Genomic DNA, 27,991 nt, shown 5'->3' with positions numbered 1-27,991 from the left:
CTTCCTGTCTCCTCTCCCACTGCCCCCCCAACAATGACACAAATCACAGAGCCTCAGGGAACTGCAGAAGGGTTAGTAGTAGCAAAGTTTTATTTTAACGTTTTTTCTGCTCATAAATGATTCTGAAAAAGCCCATATGCAAGAGGCGAACCCACCCTTGTCTAAAGGCAACATCGAGGTCACTGAGAATGCTGCTCAGACGAAACCTCCCCTCTGCCGGGGTGCAGGCAGCACGAGGGGTGGGCCTGGGACAGAGGAATAAATACACATCGTCTCAGCTCCGCCATCAGCGCTGGTGGCCCAGGGCCAGAGGCGGGCCACCAGACTGCCCGCCAGACAGCTGGGAACGCCCAGAGCTGCCTGAACGCTCAGGTGTGTTGGGGAAGATGCTGAGGTCCGCGTGCCCACCGGAGCCCTCGGCCAGGCCCCACCTCCTACTCCAGCCTGCGGGGGGTGGAGGGGACCTGCTTCCTGCTGGCCGGGGCCTGCCTGGATCCTAGGGTAGAGGTGCACGCTCCCAACCCCACGGCCCCTGCCCAGAGGACTTTTGGGTGTTACCTGTCATGTAGTGTCAGGTGCTGAGGCCTGGCCATGGCCCTGAGCAGGTAGTGAGGGGTGGCTGGTGAGGGTCCCAAGGCAGTGGCTGGGGCATCCCTGGCACCTGCCGCTCTGGGCTGCCTGTACGTTTGTGTTCATTTCCAGACTGTGGTCTGCCCTGGGAGGGGTGGGCGGAGCATGGCGCTTGCAGCCTTGGCCTAGTAGTGTGTGGGTGAGTGAGGTGGAGGGCAGGGAGGGCCAGGGTCCGGCACAGCATCCCTGGTAAGAACCGATGAGGGCCAGACAGGAACCTGCCCCAGAAGGTGGCCAGCGGTGGCCCACGTGTAGGAGAACCCTGCTCCCAAAAGGGTCCCTGGGGGGGCCAGCTCAGCGGGATACCCAGCCCAGCGCAGGCAGGCCAGGCTGATCCCGGGGCCACAGCGTGAGATGTGGGGGAAGGAAGTGATATTACAGAACAGTGGCGGGAGGAATGAGTGTGGACAGGGCACGGTGAGTATGCAGGGCGGGCGTGCAAGCAGCCAGGGCCTGGCCCTCAGAAGGCGAAGCAGCGCTCCTTGGGGTGGCCCACGCGGTCCAGGTTGGGCAGGCAGGCATACTGGATCATGGGCGGGGGGCCACACATCAGTATCAGCGGCTCCGCCTCCGGGGGTGGAAGGTGGTCCCGGATCATCTCTTCATTTACGAAGCCCTGGCTGTAGTCCCAGGCTGCGGGCAGAAGACCAGGAGAGTCCCAGTGTGGCCGTGTGACAGACCCACGACTGCCCACCTGCCCCAAGCCCCCTCCCCCTGACAGTCACTCTCCTGTGCTGTGAATTTCTCCCTTCTTTCAATAAACACTGAAAAATGAAGAGGCTGATCCAGAGTGAATGCTCGTTCTGAGCCCCCCACCCTAGCCTGGCTCCCCCAGAATAAAACAGCCAGTGAGCAATGAACAAAATGGCAATAAGTGCATGTCTGTCACTATTTACTTTAACTATAAATGGGCTAAATTCCTCAATCAAAAGTGGCTGGATGCAGAAGAAACAAGACCCGTCTATACAGACACAAAAACAGACACATAAATCAATGGAACACAACAGAAAGCCCAGAAATAGACACAAGGTTATATGGTCAATGAATCTTCAACAAAGGTGGCAAGAATATCCAATGGGGAAATGGTGTTGGGAAAACCAGATAGCTACATGCAAAAGGATGAAACCAGACCATTTCTGTTCCACACACACACACACACACACACACACCCTTAAAATGGGTTAAGGACCTAAATGTGAGACCTGAAACCATAAAAACCCTAAAAGAGAACACAGGCAGTAATTTCTCTGACATCAGCCACGGCAACATTTTTCCAGATAGGGGACCCGAGGCACAGAAAATTAAAGTAAAAATAAACAATTGGGACTACATCAAAATGAAAGCCTTCTGCACAGCAAAGGAAACAACCAAAAAAACGAAAAAACAACCTACGGAATGGGAGCAGATATTTACAAATGACCTATCTGATAGAGGGCTAGTATCCAAAATATATAAAGAACTGATACAACTCAACATCCAAAAACAAACAATCCAATTAAAAAATAGGCAGGAGACGTGAACAGACATGTCTCCAGAGACATCCAGATGGCCAACAGACACATGAAAAGATGCCCCACATCACTCATCATCAGGGACATGCAAATCAAAACTACAATGAGATAAGACCTCACACCTGTCACAAAGCCTAAAATCAAAAACAAGGAAACAAGAGGCATTGGCGAGGATGCAGAGAAAAAGGAGCCCTCGAGCGCGAGCGCTGCGGGTGGGAAGGCACACTGGGGCAGCCACTGTGGAAAACGGTATGGAGGTGCCTCAAAAAATTTTAAAAAAGTGATCCAAGAATCATGCAACTGGGTATTTACCCCAAGAACACAAAAACACTCATTCAAAGGGAGACCTGCACCCTGGTGTTTATAGCCACATTATTTACAAAGCCAAATTCTGGAAGCAGCCCAAGTGTCCGTCTGTTGAACGAGTAAAGAAGACGTGGTATGTACCTACAATGGAATATTAGCCATAAAACGAATGAAATCTTGCAACGTGGAAGGATCTAGAGAATTTGCTAAGTGAAGTCAGTCAGAGAAAGAACAAATGCCAGATGATGTCGCTCATACATGGAACTTAAGAAACAAAACAAACAAAGAAAAAAAAAACAGACAAACCAGAAAACAGACCATGGAGAATGAAGAGGTGGTTATCAGAGGGGAGTGGGTGGGGGGATGGGCCAACAGCAGGTGACGGCGAGAAGAGGACGGATCCCGATGAGCACTAAGTACCGTACAGAGTTGCTGAATCACTTCCCTGCACACCTGAAACGTAACACGGTGTTAACGACACTGGAATTAGAAGAAAACAAGACCTAAGCCATACACGGCCTACCAGACACTCACTTTAGGTATGTGTAAGGACACACACAGATGGTGAGTGAAGGGCCGGAAAAACATATTCTACGCATACGGAAACGAGAAGAATGCTGGAGTAAGTAAGAGACAAAGATGGCATGCAGACAAGGACATGACACCGGTCAGTATCTATGCACACACAGAAGTACGTGATTACATGAAGCGAACACTAACAGATCTAAAGGGAGGAACAGCAACACAATAATAGTAAGGGGTTTTTAAAAAAAGATTTTATTTACTTATTTGACAGAGAGAGATCACAAGTAGGCAGAGAGGCAGGCGGGTGGGGGGTAGGAAGCAGGCTCCCTGCGGAGCAGAGAGCCGGATGCGGGGCTCGATCCCAGGACCCTGGGATCATGACCCCAGCCGAAGGCAGAGGCTTTAACCCACTGAGCCACCCAGGCGCCCCAATAGTAAGGGGTTTTTAAAAAATATTATTTATTTACTTATTTATTTGAGAGAGAGAGAAAGTGAGCAGCAGGGAGAGGGAGAGAGAATCTGAAGCAGACTCTGCCCTGAGCACAGAGCCCGATGTGGGGCTCGATCCCACAACCGCGAGATCATGACCTGAGCCGAAATCTAGAGTCGGACGCTTAACCAACTGAGCCACCCAGGCGCCCCAATAGCGAGGGATTTTAATACCCCGCTTTTATTAACGGATAGGTCACCCAGACAGAAAATCAATAAGGAAACACTGGCCTTAAAGAACGTGTCAGACCAGATGGACCCAAGACACTTATAGAACATTCCATCCAAAAGCATACACACATCCTGCTCGCGTGCACACCTCCCAGCGGTCAGATGCCGTCAGCAAGAAGACAGGAAACAAGTGTCGACGAGGATGTGGAGGAAAAGGAACCCTCGCGCACCGTGGGTTTGGAAAGGCAAACCCGAGCAGCCGCTGCGGAAAGCGGGGTGGAAGGTCCCTCAAAAAATTAAAACTAGAATCACCATAGGATCCAGCAGTTGCACTTCTGGATATTTATCTGAAGAAAATGAAAACTAACTCAGAAAGACATCTGCACCCCAACTTCCCTGCAGCGTTGTTTACAACACCCAAGATACAGAGGCAGCCGAAATGTCCATCAATGGATACAGGGGTAAAGAAAATGTGTTATAAATACTGTCAGGGGGGTGTCTGCATGGCTCAGTGGGTTAAAGCCTCTGCCTTCGGCTCAGGTCATGAGCTCAGGGTCCTGGGATCGAGTCCCGCGTTGGGCTCTCTGCTCAGCAGGGAGCCTGCTTCCCTTCCTCTCTCTCTGCCTGCCTCTCTGCCTACTTGTGATCTCTGTCTGTCAAATGAATAAAGAAAATCTAAAAATAAATAAATAAATACTGTCAGGGGCAGGAAATCCTGTCCCTTCAAAGGTCCTTCGAGCTGGGCTAAGAACCAAGTGGACAGGAGAGAGATTAACTGGAGAAAATCGAATTTAACAGCGTACACACAGGGAATCCACACAGACATGGACAGTCCAAAGGCTGTCAGGCACCATGAGGTACACGTGCCATCATGAACGGAGGAGAAGGGGGTAGGGGTCTGGGATTTCGGAGGGAATGAAAGCATTTCACAGGGGGAGAAGAAGAGCAGATGTCCGGTAATCCGATGTTTGTGCTACCAGACACACGGGTCACCCAGATAAAATCTACCTCCGTTAACAGCCCTTATTCTGGGAAAGATCCCCAATTTAGATTCTTCTGCACAGTTACGGAAAGGATAAAAGTTTCTCTCGAGCCCAGCAGGGTCTCAAGTGCCTTCAGCTCAAAATAATCCACATGCCTAAGTGGCACATTCGGGGGCTGGGGGGGGGTTGTCCTGAACCCCTTCCATACAATGGAATATTACTCAGCCATAGAAAAGAATAACGACTCGCCATTTGTGGTGACACTGATGGATGTCGGGGGCATTATGCTAAGAGAAATGAGTCCGACAGAAAGACAAAATACTGTATGATCTCACTTCTATGAGGACTCTTTTAAAAACAAAAACAAAATAAAAATAATTAATAAAAACAAAAACAAAAATAAAGGGCAGCCTAGGTGACTCAGTCTTTACACGTCTGCCTTCGGCTCAGGTCATGATCCCAGGGTTCTGGGATCGAGCCCCGGATCGGGCTCCCTGCTCAGCAGGAAGCCTGCTTCCCCCTCTCCCGCTCCCCCTGCTTCTGCTCCCTCTCTTGGTGTGTCTCCCTCTATCAAATAAATAAATAAAATCTAAAAGAATAAAAATAAAAACAAAAACAAAACAAAAAAAAACACCAAAAGCAAGAAACCCCGAGCTCACAGACAGAGAACAGATTTTGCTGGTTGCCCGAGGCAGGGGTAGGGGGAGAAAGAAACAGGTGGAGGAGGTTTAAGTCTATTTTTAAGAACTTGCAAGAGACTAAGCTCTATTTGCTAGTGTATAAAACATGCACGTGGGCGCCGGGGTGGCTCAGTTGGTTGAGCGTCTGCCTCCGGCTCGGGTCATGATCCCAGAGTCCTGGGATCAAGCCCCGCATCGGGCTCCTCGCTCAGCGGGGAGCCTGCTTCTCCCTCTGCCTCCACCTGCTGCTCCCCTGCTTGTGTTCTCTCTGTGTCAAATAAATAAATTAAAAAAAAAATCTAAAACGTGCACATATAGAAGGTAGCTCAATTTTACCGGGATTTTTTTTTGTTTGATAGTGTATTTTTCTTTATACACATACTGAAGGTGGCTTCGTGGGGAAACAGGTCAGCTGTATTTGCCACGTGAGCTCACCCCACTCCCCACTCCCCGTTCCTTCATTTCCATGCCAGCCCAGCCCGCCGGCCACCGTGCCCTCTCTCAGCACCCAGAACTGGGCGATACCTAACGCGGTAGCGATACCTCAACCCCTCTTGAGCGGTGGGTCACGGTAATAATAAACGTTAAGTGTGAGATACTTGACTGCCCAGCCGCTAACGGGTTACTGTTCCAACGGTCCCCAGCAGGCAGCACTCGGGGCGGTGGGGGGGGGGGGGAGCGGGGGGCATGGCGCGGCACAGGTGGCACCGCCATGTGTCACCACCAGGGGTCAGCACCGGCCCCCTCCTCTGCGGCCAGGGGTGCTGAGCCTAGCCTATCCCAGGAACAGCAGGGAGGAAATATCTCCACCAAGGGTTTCCCACCTTTGATGGAGACACGGATACGAGGGAAATGTTCCTTTCTTTACCGTAGGAAAGGAAGCAACTCCAGAACCGGGTGCCCCTGCCAGATATCCCTGCCTGACCTTAGAGCTGACCTGTGAACAGCCGGAGTGGGGACGGACACACACACACACACCTGCACGGGTCCACTCACACGTGCACTTTTGGCCATTAGTGCAGTACCATCGGTAGATTTTCCTTATGATTTTCTTGTTAACATTTGCTCCTCTCTAGCCCAGTGTACCGTAAGAACACCACGTGTACCGGATTTTCGACGGCACACGGGGGTCAGTGCCCTGAATCCTGGTGTTGCCCAAGGTCAACGGTAGTTTGTCCGTCTCACTAACCAGCTGCTACTTGGCTCTGTAACTTTGCTAATAAATCTGTCTCCTGGCCGCCTCCCCCTCCCCTGCTAGAACATCAGCTCAAGGGCCAAGCCGGCTTCAGGAACAGAGCGGACAAGGAGCCTGGTTCCGATGGGTGGGTCCAGGCTGGCCGGCCAGCAACCGATCTTGGGGCACTGCTGCCAGGTCTTCAATCCACCCACGCCTACGCCTAGCTCTTGGCCAGGAGGCCCAGGACCCGGCTTGATCACCCCAGGAGGGCTCCTCTCTCCAAGATGGACCCAGATGACCCGGCTCATGAGATGGGCGCCTGCCCCTAGAGCCCATCTGCTTCGTTCTGGGGGAAGTGGAGGTCGGGTGTTCCCCACAGCACGGTTGAGCCCCGGGGAACCGTGGGGCTCCAGGGGAAGGGGAAGGCAAAGCAAGGGCAGGGTGGCTGATCACACACTGGGGCCCATGAGGGGGCTACAAAAATGTCCGGTTTCCAACATCTAGAAGTTTCCAGTGAAGATGTAGGTCCTTGTTTCTCTTGAAAAGTAGAAGGGCCTGACCTACAGGGCTGCACTCCAGTGTCCCAACCCTGGAGCCAAACACCACCAGGGTCACAGACCAAGAAGCCTGAGATACCGCTTTTCTCCCAGCAATGAAATTGAGATATTTCCTGTACCCACATCTCACCCACAGCCGGAGAATGAAGCAGAACTTAACTCCCAGGGGGCAGCCTTGTTTCGGGTTTCGTAGGCAGCCCTCCTTTGCGACTTTGGCACACCGGATGGGCAGAAGGAGGGTTCACTGTACGTGAGCCCAGCCCAGACCACCCCCCCCAGGGCCTGGGGAGAAAATGGTGACATGCCTTACAGGGTACAAATGGCACAGCGGGAGCAGGTCCCCCTACCCCCGCAGTGACCCTGCTGACCTGCCCCAGAGTAAGCCCCCCACCAAGGGCAAAAGGCCTCAGGCTCTAGAGGAGGATGTGGGTTCAAGCCCCACTGCCGGGGTTTTCTAGCTGGGTGCTGTGGGACACTTCCTTGCCTTCTCTGATCTGTCCCTCATCTGTGAGATGGGGTCACACCACCTCCCTCTCACCAAGCCACCCTGAGCACCACCGGAGACCAAGCGAATCGAAGGCCTGGCGCCCCCCACCCAGCCCAGCCCAGCCCACCCAGGGTTGCCATCTCTCACCTTCAGGGGCTTTGTCCACGGTGTACCAGAGCTTGAAGCGAGCAGAATGTTCGTTCCTCAGTTCCTCTAGCTCAGGCCGCAGCAGGATGTCCTTCTCAGTCTGGGGTGGGGGGAACAGGGCGCGGAGGTCAGGGGGGACTGCCTTTGAGACACTTGTCACCCGGATGGCTCACCATGCCACCCACCGTGGGCCACACGCTTGGCAAAGCTTGCAGGACGGCAGCCCGGCGGAGCCGACCCAGACTCCCCGAAACGCGCGCCCCGTTCTCCCCATCTCGCCCGACCGCCTTGACGCTGCAGACAATGTTCATTCCAGATGTTTCCTACCGCTGTGGGGACATGTGCCCCGATATAACAGGGAGTGGTGGAAGCAAACAGCTGAACACAGGTGCAGTCAAGTACAGAACAGGGAAGGAGTGGGAGGAAAAAGTCCAAAACCTGTGCCGCAACTGTCCCACTTAAAATAGCGGTGACAGGTCCCTCATCCCTCGGATAAGTCTCCTTGCGTTCTGGTGTCTCGGGTTGCACAGCCTTGAATCGGGAAATGCAGACAACTATTCCCCAAATCACACCTGCTCCTTCCACAGCCTCGCCCACACTGTGGCCTACAGCACCCCACTCTCTGCTCCCACCGGCTTCATCCAGGTGGTGCCACGTGGCCCCGTCCTTCAGCCCGGTGTCACCTCCTCCAGGAAGCCTTCCTGGACTCCCCAGCAGCATTGGCGATCTATTCCTCACAAAGCCCCTCTGACCACAGGCCTCTCTCTGCCTCATGCCTCATGCATCTCTAGGTCACTCCCAGGTAGATGGGGCTCCTTGGGGCCAGTGGGCAGCTTGACTGACCTCACGGGACTGTTATACACCAGGGGCCAAAGGGCTCTGCCCACTCACAAACCGCTCCTGAGGCCCTGGGCTGGAGCAAAAGGGCCCTCTCCAGGGAGGCAGACCACGGGAGATCCACAGAAGCATTTTCTCCGTCCCACAAGACCAACAGCACCGCGACATGCTCAGTGAAAGGTACTACCGGGGGCACCGATCACAGTGGGGACCGGGCAGGAAAGGACAGATAATTTGAAGCCACAGCGATTAGTACTTCCTGAGTACCCAATGCATGGAGGGGGTCTTGCTGACAGATGGGATCAACCCAGCTCAAGGTACACCTGTACCTTGAGTACCCTGGTTTCTCAGTGTTCTCCTCCGGGAAATGGGCTGTAGACAGAACGCATGAGCCTCTGCACGTCCCAGGGAGGAGGATGTTGACTGTTTTCTCCATTTCTTTTCTCTTCTTATTTTTTTTTCCTTTTTACTTATTTATTTATTTATATTTCATTTAATTTAATTTTAAATTTTCCATGCCCAGTGTGAAGCCCAATGCGTGGCTTGAACTCACAACCCCGAGATCAAGACCTGAGCTGAAATCAAGAGTCAGACTCTTCATCGACTGAGCCACCCAGGCGCCCCTCGTTTCTCCCTTTTCTCAGGGGGACAGTGGGCCCCTCCTGCCCTGATCGAGTGAGGACAGGGCCAGGGCTCAGGCTGGACAAGCTCTGCGTAAAAAAATGCCAATATAGGGAAGTAAGCAAAAATCATGGGATGGCCTTCAGAGATAACGAGTGTTAGGATCTTCTGTGTATCTTTTAGACTTCGCTTTCTAATAAGTACATATACTTTCTTTTGAACAAAAATGGGATCAGAGCATGCATGCCACCTTGCCACCTGCTCTTCCAAGGTCAGAACACCCTGCGGACCCTCCACGTGGCATCAGCCTCCGAGCGCCCGCGCCTCCCTTCCTGGCGGCCCAGCCCCCACTGGACAAAGGGACTGCCGGTTCCCCACTGAAGGGCATTTAATCATCTGCAACACCCTCCTTCATAAACAACGTCTTTCTGCCCATCGTCACTGCCCTACCAATTCCTTAGGTACATCTCGGAAAGTGGAGTTCGGGGCAGAAAACCCCACGTGGGTAAGGCATTCGAACACGCAGGTATCAACAACACACACACCAGCAGCGAGCCCAAGCCTGACCCTCTTCCCACACCTTCGCTGGCTCCGGGTAATAACCATTTAATATTGGCTAGCCGGATGGGTGGGAAGTAACCCTCATGTTTTATTTATCTACACATTTATTTTAAAGTTTATTCATTCATTTATTTTTTCAAGTAATCTGCACGCCCAATGTGGAGCTTGAACCCATGACCCCGATATCAAGAGTCCGGTGCTCTCCAAAGGAGCCAGCCAGGCACCTGTATTTTCTATTATTTAAAAAAAAGATAAGGGGCGCCTGGGTGGCTCAGTCGTTAAGACTCTGCCTTCGGCTCAGGTCATGATCCCAGGGTCCTGGGATCGAGCCCCCCATCGGGCTCCCTGCTCAGCAGGAAGCCTGCTTCTCCTTCTCTCACTCCCCCTGCTTGAGTTCCCTCTCTCGCTCTGTCTCTCCCTATCAAAGGAATAAATAAAATCTTTAAATTAATTAATTAATTAAGTAATTTTAAAAAGATGCGCTTGTCACTGGCTCTAGTTGTATCTTATTAGTCTGAAAAGATTCTCTCCATATTGGTGATGCAGTGTGGACTTTCCCCAGCTGTTTACTGATCTTATTCATAATGGGCTTTTCTCACTTGTAAGCAGATGGGCTCTCCCTTCGCGTCTCGCTTAGACGGCCCGTCCCCATCCATTCACTCAGTACCCATAAAAATGCTCACCCAGCACCCCTAAAGCTTCACTTTTCTACAAGTACATTCTTTAACCTAAACCTCACTTTACTGGAAGGTTAAAGCAGGGATCTACTCCGCATTTCCCAAATGCACAGCAACTAACCCCACACTCCTTTCATCTCTCCCCTCGGGTTTGAAATGCCACCCGCGCCACCTGCGAAGTCTTGTAGATACTTGGGCCTGTTTCTAGGCCAGTGCTGTTCCGTGGAACTTCCTGCAGTGACAGGGATGGGAATGTTCTAGATCTGTTATCCCACACGTTAACCACAAGCCACAGAACCCATGAAACGTGGCTATGAAGATCAGGAAAGCGAGCTGTAAACTTTAGTTAATCCTCATTAACTTAAATGTAAATAGCTACATGCTCTAGCATGTTCCAGCACAGTCCAGACTCTCCATATGTTACCAGAAATGCTTTAGGTCCAGCAAGCCCGGCTGTCACGTGGGGATCAGGAACCACAGTTCCCGGTACTGATGCTTTTTACTAAGCCCCATCCAGTGAGCCGGATTCTTCCTTCTTTCTTCTCAAAACTTTCTTGGCTGTGCACGGACACTTTGTCCTCACATAATAATAACAACTTCTTTGCTTTTTGTCACTCTCCTGCCATCACGGACGCACACTGCAACTTCCAAAGGCTATGTGACTTCCCACATTGCCCCAACCCAATGCAAACACAGGTATGGAGTCCAACAGCTTCTAGTATGCCAAATGTTAGAAAGGTTTGCAAACATGTAAAACGGGACAGAATTTTCTAAAATACAGTGATTTTTCATACACTATGCTCTGGCTCAAGTCCTGGTCCCACCACCTCCTGGGAGACGGGTCGGTCAAGTCCCTCTCTGGGTATCAGAGCTAGAAAGTGAGCAATTTCACGACCCTGGCTAGTAGGCCAATGGGCCCGAGGATGCCCTGTACGGGCAACACAGGGCTGATGGCCCCCAGAGACTAGCCCAGCAGCACTAAGTGGAACCACCGTCCTCCCACACCCACCAGCTTGGAATTAACGGCTCTTCCCTCGCACCACCCCCCTCAGTCAAAGCCACCTCAGTTGGCCTCAGGGCGGTTTACTACAGCTGTGGGAGAAGTCCAAGGACCTTACAGATGGACGGGACAGAGCCTGGGCCCGAGGGGCCCTGGGATAAGCTGACCTGAACCACATCTGAGAGGCATGGCGGGCCTGGGTGTGGCCCCCACACTGTTGGGGGACAGGTGTCTCTCCTTGGCATTCGGGGGACCACTTTGCAAAACCCACATATTCAGTCATAAAACACTGAATCTACGAAGACTCCTGGGGTGACCCTGCTTCATCAGCTAATTCCACAGTGAGGGAGCAGAGCTCAGACAGGGCAAGTGGTCCGTCCAAGGCCACACAAGAGGCCAGGGCAGACAGGTGGAAGGCGTGGGGAGAACGTGCGCTCGCGAGTCAGACCAGGCCAAACCCAGCCCCAACACCCCCAGCCCAGGGCCTTGCCTGTGGCTGTGCTCTCAGCCCCTCAGGCTCCAGGCCAGCCCCCATCCCGGCCAGTGTTCTTCCACTCTACTGCCGGCCCCTAACTCTGCCTGTGGGGCGAGTGCTGAGGTTCAGAGGAAGCAGCCAGGGAGCAAATCCCAGGGTGGGGAGGGCTCCAGGTGCCTCGCGCCCTTGGCCCCTGAAGCAGCTGCACTCGGGTCAGACACCGGGCCCCAGACTGAAAAGCCGGGCCCCCACTGGCCGCGGGAAGGCTGCCCATGCACAGGGCGCTCGGAGCACCCTCACATTCCTGCCACGGAACCGCCCAGACCCCCTGAGCGGCGCCCCCTCCCCGCGGGAGCCTGGCTTGCGCATCTCGGGGTCACCCACTGACCTGGTTGGCAAACAGGAGGTGGCACACGGTGGGATCATGTGGGTCTTTCATGATGGCGCGGATCACCTGCAGCATCGGGGTGATGCCTACAAAACAGCAGCACCCCCCCACCCACTGAGTGAGCACCTGCTGTATACGTACCCCCAGGCCCAGGGCCCAGTGTCGGACAGGCAGGATAGGCCCAGGGGGCAGCATGGAGGGGAAGTGCCAGGACAACCGGGCCTAGGGGCCTGCCCTCGGGGAGCTCACAACTGCTTATAATCCGTGCCCCGTCCCATGGTCTGACCCTGACCCTGACTCCCACCCATGACATCGCCTGCCCGGGGCTCAGCAAGGGGCTCTGGGACCACAGACCCGTCCCGCCAGCGATCATGCCGACCGACTTCACTGTCTTGATGACGGGGTTGGACTTCTTGTCTGGACGGATGGCAAACTTCCCTGCGGAGAGAAGGGAGAAGGGGAGACCCCAGCTCTCAAACATGCCACGCCTGGGGCCGGACAGGATGGGAGCAAAGCCAGCCGAGAGGAGCAGGAGGATGAGCCTTTCGTTCCCACCGCAGACGATGCGGGGGTAGGAGGCGAGCATGGGGACCCAGAAGTGCTCTGGCTGGATGCTTCCGCTTATTGGGTTTCAGGCAAACAAAGCCCATCTGTGGGCTGCCAGTCTGCAACCCCCGGGGTGACCAATTCCCCTCTGAGACAGTCGAGGAAACCGGTCCCCCAATAGGGGTCCCCCACCCAGACAGCAGCAGACCCGGCATTCAGCATGCCCGCCGGGGCTCTGGGCACTCCAACCCAAATCACCTTTGCCCTGGTAGACCAGCAGCCCGTTCGGGCCCCGGAACTCAATGGTGTCGCCAATCTTCATGTTTTCCAGGTACTGGGACATCTTCCCTCCAGCAGGGAACTTGGGATGGGTGTCTTTGAAGTAAACCTACAAGACACACCCACAGTCCTCGGGCCCTGTTCTCAGGGTCACCGGGCTGAGCTCTGGGCCGCAGGGGGAAGGAGGCTTCTGGGGTTCTCTGTGGCCTGTGTGTGGCTCTCTCATGTAAGGCCCCGTCCACCAATCTCAACTCACCCATCTGCAGGTCAGACCCCCAGGAGTCTGCCTTTCCCTAATACCCTCCTGAACACCAAGCATCCGCCTGGGGAACGAGGCCCCCAACCCGAGGGCTCGATGTATTAACGTTCTGCCAAGAATAGTCTCCGTGCTCCCTCCCGATGGGAGATTCCCACACTGTGGGAATTCAGCACAGACAAGGCTCTGGGAAGTGGGCTTAGCCCCACCCCTCCCTTGCGTGTTCGGTTCGTTCCTTTCTGTGCCGTCATAAAAACAGTGTTTCTGGAACAACTTCCCTCCCTGTGCCCTGTGGGACTTCCCCTTTGAAAGGAAGGAAGTTCTATAAGAAAGAGATGGGGAGACGGCGCACAGCTCGCCCCGCCCAGGGCTGGGGTGCCGGGCCTCGAGGGGCCAGCAGGAGTGATGGGCAGGGAGGGGACCGCTGGGGAGGGACCGGCAGCCCAAAAGGCCTGGGACCCCGGGGGAGAAAGAAGAGCTGGTCATGGCCATAGCACAGGGGGGTGTCAGCATGGGAGAAGTGCAGGGACAGGGAGGGACAGGCAGAGCCATGTGTGGGCCAGCCCTCTGACTTTTGTCCAGGGCCAATGGGGAGCAGGGAGCAGGGTCTCTGAGCCAGAGGGGGCCCGGTCTTCCTGAGTTTCCCATCCTCTACCTGGATCCCCCCCCCCCCAACTCTCTAATACCTTCTCCACATCCGGCTAGAATGATGCCAACAAGAACACATGCTTGAACCCTCAACAGCTTCCCTTCCTTCTGGACAAACCCCCAAATCTTACTGTCCCCTCCCCGCCCTGCCATCCCTCCTCTTGTCCTGTGAAGCACCTTTATCTCCTTCTGACCTCAGGGCCTCGGCACTGGGAAGGTCCTTCTCCCTCCTCTCTGTCCTCGGCCTCCACGTCTCAGCCCAGGGGAGCAGCTCCCATCACCCCACCTGACCCACTCTGCCACTCCTGGTGCCCGGTCTCGTGTGAGAGGAGCAAGGGTGTCCACCCTCCAGGCAGAGACAGGCTCCCAAGCCTGGGCCTGGGCTCCCAGTATAATCTAAATGACCAAGCTAAGGAGGGACCCAGGCCCAGCTCCCCTCCTGCCTTTACAGACCCAGGGCCCCAGCTGTGGCGCAGCGGGAGGGGCCTCTGCCTCTGTCCTTCTACCCATGAGGGGCCCAGTGAGGGGACTTGCACAGTGCAGTTAGGACAATAAGCCCGGCCCCCGGGAGTGTGGGGCCAGGGTGGCCACGGGGGTTTGGGCCTCTCCGGGGAGGGTCTCCAACACCCCACCCCCACTGGCCTGGGCTGGTTCGCATGTGTCAGACGTGCCGTCTGGGAACTTGGATCGTTCCGCAAAGCTTCTGCTTCTAATTTTCACAAAAGTACACTGTGCTACGACTGTCATTTCTCTTTCCACTCAAATGTGATTTTTTTTTTTTTTTAAGAGAGAGCATGTGTGAGACAGAGCACATACGTGCAAGCGGGGGGAAGGGGCGGCGGGAGAGAGAATCCCAAACAGACTCCACGTTCTGCGTGGGGCCCGACGCAGGGCTCGATCGCACAATCCTGAGATCATGACCTGAGCCGAAATCCAGAGTCGGATGCTTGACCGACCGAGCCCCCCAGATGCCCCTCAGTGTGGTGATTCTTCAGATCCTCACTGGCTGTGTCTCTGGTCTCAGGGCTGCCTCTCCCCTACAGCCTGCAGCCACCCCTGCCCGTGAGGGAGCCAAGCTCCCCAGACAACGACCCGAGCTCCTCACACCACTCCTGAGGGGCCTTTGGGCTGTCTCTTAGGAAAACGTGCTCGGGAAAGGACCGGCTGGTCACCGAGACCATGTGACTGAGCTCGTCGGAGCGGGCCCCCTGCAGCCACACAGCACACCCGGTGCCCTAGGCCTTGCCGGTCTAAGGGTAGGCAAGTGAGCTCTGCACGAGCTGGTCAACCTTCCCCATTTCTCTTCTGCAGATGACCCTCGCTGAAGCTGCTCCTCCCGGACCCCAGGCCCTGCCCGCTGCCCCACCCCCACATCGGGCCTGTGCTGGGAAACTCCAGTTCACTTTCGCTTAGAACCCGGCACGAGGGAACACTGGGCCCTCAGAGACCGGGTTACAGGGGATGTGGTCCCCCTGGCTCCCACAAGGCCACCGCCCCAAGACCTCACCTTGATGACCAGGTCCACAAAGCCCTTGTCATCATCGCTGGAGACGGGCGTGTAGGGCCGAATGACCAGGTTTCCATCGATCCGAGCCGAGAGGTAGATGTGCTGGCCTGCAGGATGAGATGGGGGGATTCTGGTCCCGGAGGGTCCGTGGACTACCTCTGCAGGGTGCGCTGGCTCTAGTCAGCCATCACCCTGTGCCCCGCCCTGTCCTCAAGAGGCCAGCCTGGCCTCGGCTCCAGGGCCCCCTTCCCGCCCCCACAGGGCTTCCCAGCATGTCCCAGCTTCCTGCTGTCACACCTCTGCTCCTGCCGCTGTCAGGGACACCACGGATGTCCCCTCATGCGGACACTCATTGTTGAAGGGCCCGTGTGGCTGTCACTCGGTCCTTGAAGATTCTCCCACTCTCCCTAGTTCAAGGGCAAAGCTCCCAGTTCTCTGACCTGGCCCCCAGCTCCACTCACCGACGGGGAGGCCCAGGATGTGCTGGGGTGACGGCAGGGCGAAGCGGAACCGCCGGGTGTCGTGGCTGATCACCTGCGAAGAGGCCCGAGCTGTTAGCACCTGCGGCAGAGGAGCCCCCAGCCCTCATTCCTCACGTCCCACGTCATCCAGAAGGGACGCTGATGCCACATGTGGACACACAACGTGTGCACGCACGTGTGCACAGGCACGGAGTCAAACACGCACCATGTGCGCCTCGGCTCTCACTGGCCCAGAGAAGGGCAGGGACCCACCCTGGACCCCCCAGCAAGGGGATTAGGGTAGGGAATGAACTCAGGATCCCAAAGGGAGGCTGCCAGATGGCCCAGAAAATTCTGAGGGCAAGAGGGAGGATCCAACCCTGCCATCAGCTTGAGCAGTGTCCTGGGGTGGCAGGAAGACCGCGGGCCCTGGGCTGGCAAACTAAGGGCAGGGCTGAGACAAGGCCTGTGTGCTAGGGGTGGGGACACAAGAGAGGCGCTCCAGATGACACTGAAAGTCCCCTGAGAAGGGGGACAGCCATGACGGTAGCGGGCTGCACAGGGCAGAAGTGCACCAGCCCCACTGCCCACGAGGTCATGGCCACAGCTAAGGGCCCTAAGCCAGGCCTCCACCCTGCGCAGGGTGGGGAGGCGATGGCCATTTCCCTGCCCCCAGAGCGGGGCAGAGGCTGGTTAAGGGCCAGGCTGGGCCGAGGAAGGAGCCAGAACCAAAGCCCCCCATTCCCCGTTAAGCAGACTTAAACCAAGGCCAGGGAGGCGAGTCTCCCACAGTAAGCTGTGGTCAGAGCTGGGAATAAGCCCAGCGCCCCAGCTCCCTGAGGCCACTGTGGGGTCTCTCCTGCACCCGGCCATGATCCAACACAGGTTTGCGCCCACACGAGGCTAGGCGACGTGGCAAGGTCCACTGATGGACAGTGTCATCACTTGGAGGGAGGACAGCAGACTCCTCCAAAGGAACAGAGCACCATTCTGAGTGGCCCTGAAGTGGACAAGCAGAGGCAGGAAGCCTGGGTCGCAGAAAGCCAGAGCCCAGCCACCACCTAGGACACCCCCAGCGGTCTCTCCACCCCCCAGCCCAAGCCTGAGGCGGCCTCCCCTATGAACCTTGCGCTCCATGCAAACTGAGCCCCCAGGCCTCCTGGGAACAGAGTTCAGGATTATCAACTGGTCCTGGGCTCAAGGTCAGAAGCCCACACGCCAGGCAACTTTGGGAAGAAGAGAAACGAGGGAAAGACACTGATAATTCTTGGGGTGGATGACAGAGGCGGGGCCTGGCGAAGTCATGAGGCTAACGACTGTGCAGGGCTCAGCATGGGGCTGCTGGCCAGGGTGAGCCGACCCGTCGACCCCCCAGAGCTCCAGGGAGACCTTGAGGGTCAGCAGGTCCAGGAAGGGCAAGCAGTGGGGGGAGGGGGTCTCCCTGTACCCCTGGGGGAGCTTAGTGAAAGTATCAAAAAGCGGACCCAGCCGGGGACCCCCAAAAGCCACCACTAGGCTATAGTGGGGGAAGGAGTAGATTTAACTGCTCGGACAGCCTCCAGCTCAATCAAAAGCGACTGGCGGGTCCACTGTGTGACCGCCCTATGGGGAAATGCTAGACAGTTGTCAAAAATAATGAACCAGCTTTGGGTGAGACATGGTAAGGTGTCTGTGTTGTATGGCTGGGTGAAAAAAATCAGACTCTTAAAAGTGACAGTAAGTATACACACGCCTAAAACTGCACACATCACACGTGTATGAACAGGTTGCCTAGGAAAGGCTTGCATGGCCCGTGAAGGGGACCCTCCGCACGGAGGCGGCATGGGGGGGATATTAATACTTAACAAAGAATGTTTATAGTGGGCACATATAAGCCACATGTTCCTTCTGGAATTAAAATGGTTAAAATATATATAAAACATATTGAAAAAATAAAGCCTGATAAAGGCTTCTGGGAAGTGGTGATTTTTTTTTTTTTTCTTTTTCCTATCTTTGGCTTTTGACTTGTCTGTGACCTCCCGGTTCTGTGCCTCAAGGGGCCTCAGACTGGAGTGGAGCTCAGGGTGGAGACGGGGCCCAGCCCAGGGCCTGGCAGGTGACTTTCTCCGCTCCATGACTCAGTTCTCCCTGTCACACCCTTCCGAGGCAGCTGCGGTGGCCAGAAATAGCACCAGGGAGGGGCTCTGACGAGGGAGAGTACGGAGCAAAGCAGCTGTTACAGGGAGGCAGGGCAAAGGCAGGAGAGGATGGTTTTAAATCATGATCAGACCTTTGAAAAGGGAAAGGGTCAGACAGGAGGGCAAGAGTGAGCCTTCCAGAGGGGCGGATGGAGCCACACAGCGAGACCACGAGATCACGAATCTGCACAGAGGCAGAAGGTACCAGGGTCCCACAAGCACCACCAGGCTGGGAGATGACCCTGGGGGCAGGGGGGAGTCGTTCGCTTTAAGGAAAGGGGCACTGGGATGGGAAACACCTGGGACCAAGGCAGGGGCAGGCCTGAGTCCTCGTTCTACCCCTAACTCACAGTGTGACCTCCAATGCCCCCAGCTGCTCTCTTGCCCTCTGTTTTCCCATCTGTTAAATGGGCGCTTAGACCCCAAAGTCCTGAGGGGTCCCCTTGCTCTGGCCTTCTGTGGGATAGAGTGTGGTTTGCAGAGCAGGCTCTGCGGTCAGAGACCTGGGTTCGAACCCCTCCGCCTGCTTACTAGTAGCCCTAGAAGGGAACATCACTTCAGTTTCCCCATCTGAAAGATGGACAGACAATTAGATCTATTTCGCGGGGAGGGGCACCTGTGGCCTGAGCACACGGCGGGCACTGAGAAGCCCTGCGGTGCCAGCAGGGAGGGCGAGGAGCCTCCATGGGCCTGGACGCTGCAAGCCCAGGGTGTTGGACCCTCACCTCCTTGTCGATGAGCCGCAGCGGGTACTTGATGTCCGGGCTCTCAAGGGTGATGGCCGGGGTGGAGCGTTGGAACAGCTTCATGAGCAGGTTGTAGAGGAACCAGACTGGGGACAGGACCACGTGGCCCAACTGAAATGACAGGGACAGAGCCACGAGGTCAGCTGGCCTGCCACCTGCCCTTCCCGCAAACACAACAGTTGGTTCATACCTCCAGGCCTCTGTTCATGCTGTCCCCTCTGCCAGGAGCACCGTCTCCCCACCATCCTCATCCAGGGAACCCCGGCATCCACTTCGGTGCCGGCTGGGGGAAGTTACAAAACCCAGGCACATGAAACCTATCGCTGTATTCCTAAGTCACTGGCAAAGCTCCATTTCCCAGAGGAACCAGGACAAAGAAAGCTACAAAACAGAGCATGTGTCCCTTTTCACTTTGGCTGCCAGGAAGCTCAGAGTAAAGTTCTCAAGTAATTGTGCTTAATCTTGGGCACTAAGTATCTGTGCTCCCTCCCTCCTTCCCTTCCTTTAGTCAACTTCCCTGCTCCCTTGTCCTGAGCCCGGAAGTTCTGCCTTCAGGTTTGAGGGACAGCTGAGGCACTGAACTAGGCATGGAGAGCTCTGCTCCTTGTTGGCTGTGTGATCCTGGCTAATTCCCTTGCCCTCTCTGAAATGAATTGGACCAGATGATTTGCAAGGACCCCTGAAACGTGGAGAGTCTACTGCCCAGAACCATGATGAGCCCCACATGGGCGTTCAGCCACCACTTTACAGATGAGCAAGCAGCTCAGAGAGGTGAACCAATTTGCCCAGAGTCACACAGAGGGCGGGTGGGGAGCTGCAATGCGAACCAGAGTCCACTGTCTTCCCCAGTCACACTCTTAAACATTTGGCTCATGCTCCCTCTCCTATGTGACCTTGAGAGGCTCCCCCCTTGCCAGCCCCCCTGCCCCCCACAACTCAACCTCAAAAACACCCTAAGAGATGGCTTAAATTTTTATCTATCTTTTAAGTAGACTTACTTTTAAGATTTATTTATTTATGGTGGGGAGAGCACTCGAGCATGGGATGGAGCAACAGAGGGAGAGAAAGTCCCAAGCAGACTCTGTGCTGAGCACAGAGCCCGACATGGGGCTCGATCCCACAACCCCGAGATCATGACCCAAGCCAAAACCAAGAGTCGGACACTCAACTGACTGGGCCACCCGGGCGCCGGTGTTTAGATTTCTAAAAAACACAAAACCCAAATTCCCTGGCCAGATAGCTCACTGCACTTCGGCTTACTTGGGGAGAAGAGACTTGCAAAGGCCAGACAACTGGTCACCCATCCTTTCTAGCTGTTTTTGTCCCAGGGCAAATCACTCGGTCTCTCAGAGCTGTTTCTCCATCTGCAAAATGGGGTCATTTCATCCGCCTCTAACCACGAGGGACACAGGGAGGGCTATTCCCCAGGATAACTCAAAAATGGCACAAAAAAACAAAGGAAGGTCAGAGAACTGGTCCTCATTAAAGGAAGCTCTCGTGGTTGAACAGAGGCCCCCAAAGATATACCCACCCAGACCCTGGGAACGTGACCTGACTCCGATCATGGACCTTTGTTGCCGCAACCCAGCTAAGGATCTTGGGGGTAAGTATCTGGGATTATCCTGGTGGGTCCCCAACCCCATGACAAGTGTCCATATAAGAGAAAGAAGACTCAGAGCGAACGTGAAGACAGAGACGAAGACTGGAGGCAGGTGGCCAACAGCCAAGGAAGCTAAAAGTTGTTGACAGCCACCGGAAGTAGGAAGAGACAAGAAGGACCCTCCCCTAGACTTCCAGAGAGGGGGGCCCTGCCAGCACACTGATTTCAGACTTCTGGCCTCCGGAAGTGTGAGAGAATAACATCTGCTGTCTTATGCCAGTTTTTGGTGACTCTTACAGTTCTAGGAAGCCGAGACAGAGGCCAAAGGGACAGAGCACTGGAACGTGATACGTGGCTTTGGATTATAATCTTGAGCCAGAAATAAAATAGCTATAAAGGACAATATTTTTTTTAAGATTTATTTATTATTTGAGGCAAAGAGAGAGAGAGAGAGAGCACGCACAAGCAGGGGAGAGGCCGAGAGGGAGGGAGAGAACGTCAAGCAGGCTCCCTGTAGAGCACAGAGCCCGACATGGCCCATTCCGTGACCATGACCTGAGCTGAAATCAAGAGTCGGGATGCTCCACCACTGAACCACCCAGGCGCCCCTACAAAGGGCAATATTGAGACAACTGATAAAATCTGAATTAAGGACCATGGATTAGATAAGGGCATTGCAGGGGCGCCTAAGTGGCTCAGTTGGTTAAGCGTCTGCCTTCGGCTCAGGTCATGATCCCGGATTCCTGGGATCCAGTCCCACGATGGGGTCTCTGCTAGGTGGGGAGCCTGCTTCTCCCTCTCCCTCTGCCTGCTGCTCCCCCTGCTTGTGCTCATGCTCTCTCTCTCTCTTCCATCAAATAAATAAATAAAAATCTTTAAAAAAAGATAAAAGAGCACTGCATCAATGTCACTTTCCTGAATCGATCACTGTCCTGTAATCAGGCAACAGAATGGCCTTGTCCTTAGGAGATACACACTCAAGTATTTAGGGGCAAAGGGGCTTCGTACCTGTACCTTACTCTTTTTTTTTTTGGTACCTTACTCTTAAATAGTTAAATAATAATGAAATATACACACACCCACAATAACGCAAATACAGTGAACGTTAACTACATTAGTGACAAGGTCCATCTGGGCAAAAAGTATACAGGAGTTCTTCACACGTTATTGCAACTTTACTGTAAGTTTGAAATTATTTCAAAATAAAAAGTGGGTGTGGGGTGGGGAGGAGCCCACACTGGTGGTTCGAACAGTGAGGCTGGGATCCAAAAGTCCACACTGCTTCTCCAGAAAGCTGGCTCACATTTTTGTTCTCTAGCCATCACGGACACACCTCCCTGACTTTTGTTCTCTCAGCAAATGACCGTGTATTCTCCTTATCATCACCGTACAAGTTCCCCTTTTTGCCTTGACCGCCAGGAAGCTCAGAGCCAAGTTCTTCGATTGCACAGCTTCTTGAGGTAGCATATTCTGCAGAGCGTAGACCTGGAAGTGGCTGGTGAGAGGACCCTCGCCTCTCAAGGCCCACCCCACTGCTCCCTGGCTTCCTAGACGCCTTGCCAGGATTCTCCACTTTCTCTCAACCCAGGGAGGGTGCTTTGGCTGAGTACCTGAGGCCTCTCGGAGCCTCAGTGTTCTCATCTGTAGAAGGAAGGTAAGACTGACTGCTCTGCCCACCTTCTGGGGGAGCCGGGATATGAGCTGAGACGGGGGTGCCCAGGTCACAGAGGAATGTGGGTGCACACACAGGAACTTTTTCCTGCCGCCCTCAGGGGGCCTCTGCCAGCAGGGAGATGGAATACACAGGTGAAGGGAGGGCAGAAGCACCAAGATCCCCTGGCCCCTGCTCCCCAAACCGGCCCAGCAGCTTCAAGTTACCTTGTGGCTGGTATGGTTTCAGGCCCTTTGTCGGGCTTAGAACAATGGGCCTCTCTCCCAGGCAGGGCCTCCAGGCTGGGCACAGCCTGGGCCCCACCCCACAGAGCCCCTGGTCTGTGACTAATGGGTCTGAAGGAAAAGCTCTCTAGAGCCAGCCAGGGCTCCCTTCTCCAACCCCACCCATCACAGCAGGGGCTGGGGCCACCCGGCAGGGGTCTCTGGCCACTGCCCATCTACCCAGCCCCCACCATATCCCAGACAGCACACAGCGTTTGGCCCATCCTGGGTCTCATTAAGGGGCCTGGTTGGCAGCCCTGGACTCGGGGGTCAGGAGGCCCAGGAGGCCCAGATCTGAAACCCCAGCTCAGGACCTCAGGGGAGAACCTCAGCCTCTCTAGGCCCCACCCTCCTCAAGTGCAAGGGGGAGGGTTGGCGGTGGGTGGGGGTAGGGGGGGTATCTTGCCGTATCTTGCCCCAACTGCACCAAAGCAATTCTCAGAACCACACTCACAAGGGATATTACTGGCCCTGTTCCTCAAGTGACTTGCCTGTGGTCCTACAGCAAGTCAGGGGAGAAGCCAGGACTCAGCGCCAGGCCCGTCTAGCTCTTCCCAGACCACCTCCCTGGACAGGTGCCCTCTCTGTGCCCCGGCCACAGAGCCCGAGGCCCGAATCCCACCCACCACTGTCCGATATTCTGCCTCCCACAATGAGGCCCCAACTGCCAAGCCAACGGGGACCCTGCTCCCTCCTCAAACACCCACGATGGCTCCCCACTGCCTACTACACTCAAGGCCCCTACTGTATGGCTACAGCCCTGGCCAAAAGTCCTTCTCGCCTCAGGCCTTTGCACAGTCTTCTTTCTGCCCCGATCGCCCTTCTTCTTCCCTCATCCTGACAGGAAACTCCTATTCATCCTTCAGAGCCCAGTTCAAAGATCAAATCTTCCTTGACTGGCCCTCCCTAGCTAATCTGGCCCTCAATGGACTTCCACAGCCCCTGCTCCCCTCTGCAAACTCAGTGGGGGTGAGGAGAATCCGCAGGCCCCTCCCCTCCCAGCCAATCAGAGAAGCTCTATGCGTTGGGAGCACTGTTTAGGGAGAAAGTGGAGTGAACTTACATTTGCAGGAAATCACCATTGGAAGGAGCCCTGCAGATGAACTGAAATGACGGTAAGGGCCAGCTGGAGTTGTGTCTGGTGCTCCCCGGAGTTTTATTTTCCCCAGACCTTGGCCAAGTTTGATAACGTAAGACCCCCTGGGCCTGCAGCTCGCTGTGCAACTGGCAAAAGGCCTTCCCTTGCATTTCCCCACTGACCCACAGCAGTGAGAGTCAGGCCCACTGCATTCGTTTGACAAATGAGGAAACTGAGGCTCACGGAGGCCCAGGGTGGAATCTGGGCTTGGGTCCCCAATCTTCTGTCTCTCATCTCTCACCTGCCCCAAGCCCACAAACACTGGCTGTGACAAAGATTCCCAGGTCAACAGCTCCGAAGGCAAGTCCTGAACATGGGCTGCAGCCCTTGCAGAACCCTTCCAGAGGCCAGGCACCAGCCTCGGGGACCGCGGACGCCAGCCTGCGCTCAAACGGGCCGTGTGGGGTCAGAGCTGACGCGCCACAGCAGACCCCAGAGCAGGAGGTAGACATGCGGGTGTCTCCTCACCACAGCACACCCCCCCCTCAGAGACACTTGGTAAATATTTGTGGAAAAATCCGGGCCCCACCCCCGCCCCAGGCCGTTCTCTGACTCCCTTTATTTTGTCTGGAAGTTTCAGGAACCAGGGCAGGAGGCCAGGTCCCTCCCGGGCAAGCTCGGGGCACCCGCTTACCCTGTCCCTTTGAAAAACCCACAGCCCTTCACAGAGCACAGGCCAAGGTGGCTAGGACCCTTGCTCCTACCCTGCTGGGCACAGCCGCCTTCCAGAGGTCCGGAAGGATCAGTGCCCTGGCCCCGGAAGGAGCCGCTCCCGTGGGCAGTTGACAAATGTCATCCGCCTTCCTTCTAGTCCCCACTCCCAGTGATGGCGCTCCGTAGAGCATGTAATTATCTCTCATAACCCTGTAAGCCCAGAGATGGGAGCTATTACCACTCCCAACCCAGGCAAGGAAGCAGAGGGCTGGGCGACAGACCTGGCCCAAGGGCCAGCATTTGAACCCAGGCATCTGACTCGAGTCCACGCCCTGAGTCACTGTACAACGGTCTCTCTGTGCCCGCGGGCCACGGGTGGCCCCTGAGAGAGCAGAGGTGGACTTCTGCAAGCCTACACCTTCCTATCCGGGGAGGCAGCTGCGGGCCGTCAGTCCTCCAGGCCATAAGCCCCAGGAAGCACACCTCACACCAGGGTCGTGCCGGGTTCGGGGCACACAAGCCGCGGGACCCTGCGCCTGAGGAACTCAAGCCAGTGGGAAGACAGACACAGTAAGTGGAAAGGGTACAGTGGAAACGTAAAGGCTTCAGCTCCCCAAAATGGAAGGCTTTGCCAGATTCACAAGGGGTAGGGATGCTCTGTTCCCGCAACTTGGGAGTGGAATGAACTCTGCACCGCCCCCCACTCCAAGCCCAGGGCACCACTCCCACCCCTGCACGCAGCGGCCAGAGGAAAGAGGAGGCAGATGGCTGAGCCCAAGGCCCCCCCCCCAGCTCCTGCTCAGCCGAGCCGCTCATGCACAGACACACACATGTACACACACGTACAACCAGGTCACCGTAGCCACTGGAGGGGGGGATGGTCTGGGAGACAGGTGCCTGCCTCCCAGGCCTTGACCTGATGCCCCTCCAGGCCATGCCCTGCCCCTCAGGGAACCCTCCACCTGCCTTTCCTCACCTCTGCAGACACAGGAGGGGGAGAGGGGAAGGAGCAGCCAAAGTCCCAGGATGTCTCCAGGGAGCACCCAGCACACCCACCACTGCTGAGGGGCTGGGCAGCGCCCCACCACCACCCTCCCCAGGGCAGCCCACCTGCTGCTCAGCCCCTGGAATGCCCTAGCGGGACCAGAGGCACCATCAGCTCCGCCAGGGTTAGGTCTGCGGGAGCAGGGTGAGCCTCCCCAGGCGCCAGCTCCCTGTGCTGAGGCTTACCTGCCTTGTGGCCCTTGTCGCCCACCAGCTGTCCTGCTGGGATCTGAGTGTCCACCTCCCTCCTGGTCCCCTTGTCAGGAAGTGGAAGGAAGTGGGAGGGAGTGGAGGAAGTTCTGCAGGGGGGGGCTCCTGGCTCCGAACTGTGGGGGAAGGGAACTCGGGAGGACGGCAGGGGGACAGCAATGGGGCTCTCAGCAGAGGAGACACAGCCCTGCTCTCCTGGGGCCAGGGATGAAGGCCACAGACTAGGCAGAGAGCTGGGGGAGGGCGGGGGGAGCAGTGGAAAGCCTGGACTCTACCTGTGCTGGCAGCCTGGCAGCCTGGCAGGGCCCCCCGAGCACTCACGGCTGAGCTGGGGCCAGGGGAGCCACAGTCCCAGATGGCGGGCCAGTCCCCCAGTGTTCCCCCCAGGTGGCTGACAGACTCCAGAGCCAACCCCTCAGGCGGGGGGTGGGGGGGTTGGGGGGGCTGGAGCATGGGAGGAGGCCTCCTGCGGAGCCTGCGTGTCCCAGATAAGGCGTCCCAGAGCAGTCTCGTGTGCAGAGCCGGAGCCAGCCCCCTATAGACCCTGTGGAGCCTGAGCCCAGGAGGCCGAGCTAGGGTCTGCTGTGGGTATTTCAGGCTAAGCGGGAATCCCAGCAGGGCACACAAGGAAGGGGCAATTCCTGCCCAGCACCTGGGGGGGGGGGGGCATGTAGGGGGACTGGCCTGCCATCCGGGATGGTGGCTCCTCTGTCCCCAGCACAGCTGTGAGTGCTCAGCGGGCTCCTTGGGCAGAGGAGGCCGTGGAGTTGGTGAGTCTCCTGATCCCCAGACAGGGCTCTGCCCCTCACAAGGCGGTTGCCAGGGAGCCTTGGCTCTTCGGCAAAAATGGACGGAGCAGCCACACGCTGGGGACGCGGTGACAAATCCTACTACCAGCAGCCAGAAGGTGAGAAGCATCGCAGGGAAACAGCCGGGGTGGGGGTCAGGGGTCGAGGAGGACGATCCTCTGGAGCTGAGGAATGCCCACAGGTTCGCCCTGGACAAGGCTGCTGCTCGGTCTGAATGTCCCCCGGAGTCCTGGGCTGGGCCACAACTTCATGAGCAAGTACCCAGGCCAAGAGGCCTTTTGGCCTCGTGAGGAGGAGCCTCACAGAACCAGAGGGAAGAGGCAGGTGCCCTCCAAGTCCCGGGTGCCTGGGGTGGGGACGGTGGTGGAGGCAAGCGGCCCTGGGCCTCGTCCTTAGTGCCAGCCCTGTGGCCTGCTCCCCGTGTCCAGCCAGCACCCGGGGCCACAGTGTGTGTAGGGATCTGGGCAGCTGCCCTCTGGCTACAGCCTTCTCAAGGAGCACACGGCCCCAGCCCCACCATGGGGGCTTTTGAGAAATCCAAGGGCAGAGGCATGAAGGGGTGGGGAGGCCCTGAGCCAACCCAAAAGGGACAGCAGGATGGTGGACTTTGGAGCCCACAAATCCAGGCCCTGCCAGGCACAGGTGACCAAGTGTGAGCTGCATTTCTTCATCTGTGAGATGCCACTCACAAGTCAGTCAGCTTCTAGCCTTCACCGGAGAGCCCGAGGCGAGCCCAGCCGGGGAGCCCCGCAGTGCCCCTTCCAGCCAGACTAGGGTGCCGTGGAGTCACTGTGGCCCCAAGAAGCCACAGACCCTGCCACCAGGGCAGACTGCACACGTACTGCACTCCCACACCCACGTGCTCTCAGACGCTCTCACACACATTCACTCCCACCTGCTCACTCAGCCACACAGGCTGCTCGGCCGCACACCTCCACACTCACACCGTGCCCGACCCATAGATTCACACCCAGCCACACATCTGCACTCTCGAACACATGCCCATTCACGCTCACTCTCGCGCACACTCACACTTCACACCCAGTCACTTCATATATTCAACCAGCCGCATATCTGCACGCACAAACTCGTGTGCATTCACACTCCCACGCACTCTCATGCACACCCACACGTCACCCCGTCGTGTCATTTATTCACACTAAGCCACACACGTGCGCTCTCAAACTCATTCCCATTCACACTCACACTCGCTCACCAGCACACTCGGTCCCTCTCCAACTTTCCCTGCCACACCCTCTCCCACCCTCACTCGCAGGGCTCACGCGCAGCCCGCTCCTCCCTCCACTGGGCGGGGCCGGGCGGGACCCGGAGAGATGGAGGGGGGGTGGGATGCGGGCGAGCAGGCGGGGCGCCCAGTGTCCGTCAGCCGGGTGCCCGGCCCCCGGAGCCCGCTGCCCGCACGACCCCCCCCACCCCCCGGTCAGGAGAGCCGGGTCCCGGGGACGGAGGGCCGGGGCATGAGTCGCGGCTCCCGCGGGACACGCGCGGGGCGGGGTGGGCCGAGTGGGGTCCCCGTGCCCCCCCGTCCCCGCGGGCCCCCGCGCCCCTCCCCGCCTACCGTGCTCAGCTGGGCCCCCATCGTGGCGCCGCACGGTGCTCCTCCGCCGCCGCCGAGACAGTCGGGCCGCCGCGCCCAGGCCCCGCCCCCCGGTCGCGTCACCTCGGCGGAGGGGCGGGGCCGAGCGGGCCCAAGCGGCCCCGCCCCCCACGCCGCCGCGGGGAAGGGGCGACAGGGGGG

General features: G+C 56.6%; 1 protein-coding gene across 2 annotated transcripts; it reads right to left on the bottom strand.

The window, feature by feature from the left end:
• Positions 1-67: 67 nt before the first annotated feature.
• On the bottom strand, positions 68-27,902 carry CYB5R3 (cytochrome b5 reductase 3). Of its 2 annotated transcripts, none has more exons than XM_080810587.1 (9): positions 27,812-27,902; positions 18,822-18,953; positions 15,920-15,992; positions 15,459-15,565; positions 13,027-13,156; positions 12,577-12,660; positions 12,223-12,308; positions 7,664-7,763; positions 68-1,263 (listed from the first exon to the last, which is right to left on the bottom strand). In XM_080810587.1, the coding sequence occupies exons 1-9, from the start codon at positions 27,830-27,832 to the stop codon at positions 1,091-1,093; spliced, it is 906 nt and encodes a 301-aa protein (XP_080666713.1). In that variant the 5' UTR covers positions 27,833-27,902; the 3' UTR covers positions 68-1,090. The 2 variants fall into 2 exon arrangements, with proteins under 2 accessions (XP_080666713.1, XP_080666714.1); XM_080810588.1 differs by lacking the exon at positions 27,812-27,902 and adding an exon at positions 25,400-25,458.
• Positions 27,903-27,991: the final 89 nt, after the last annotated feature.

This window comes from Martes martes, assembly GCF_963455335.1.
Source record: "Martes martes genome assembly, chromosome: 8".
Taxonomy (NCBI): Eukaryota; Metazoa; Chordata; class Mammalia; order Carnivora; family Mustelidae; genus Martes; species Martes martes.
Note: the sequence above shows the minus strand (reverse complement) of the source record. Positions and strands in the feature narration are given on the sequence as shown.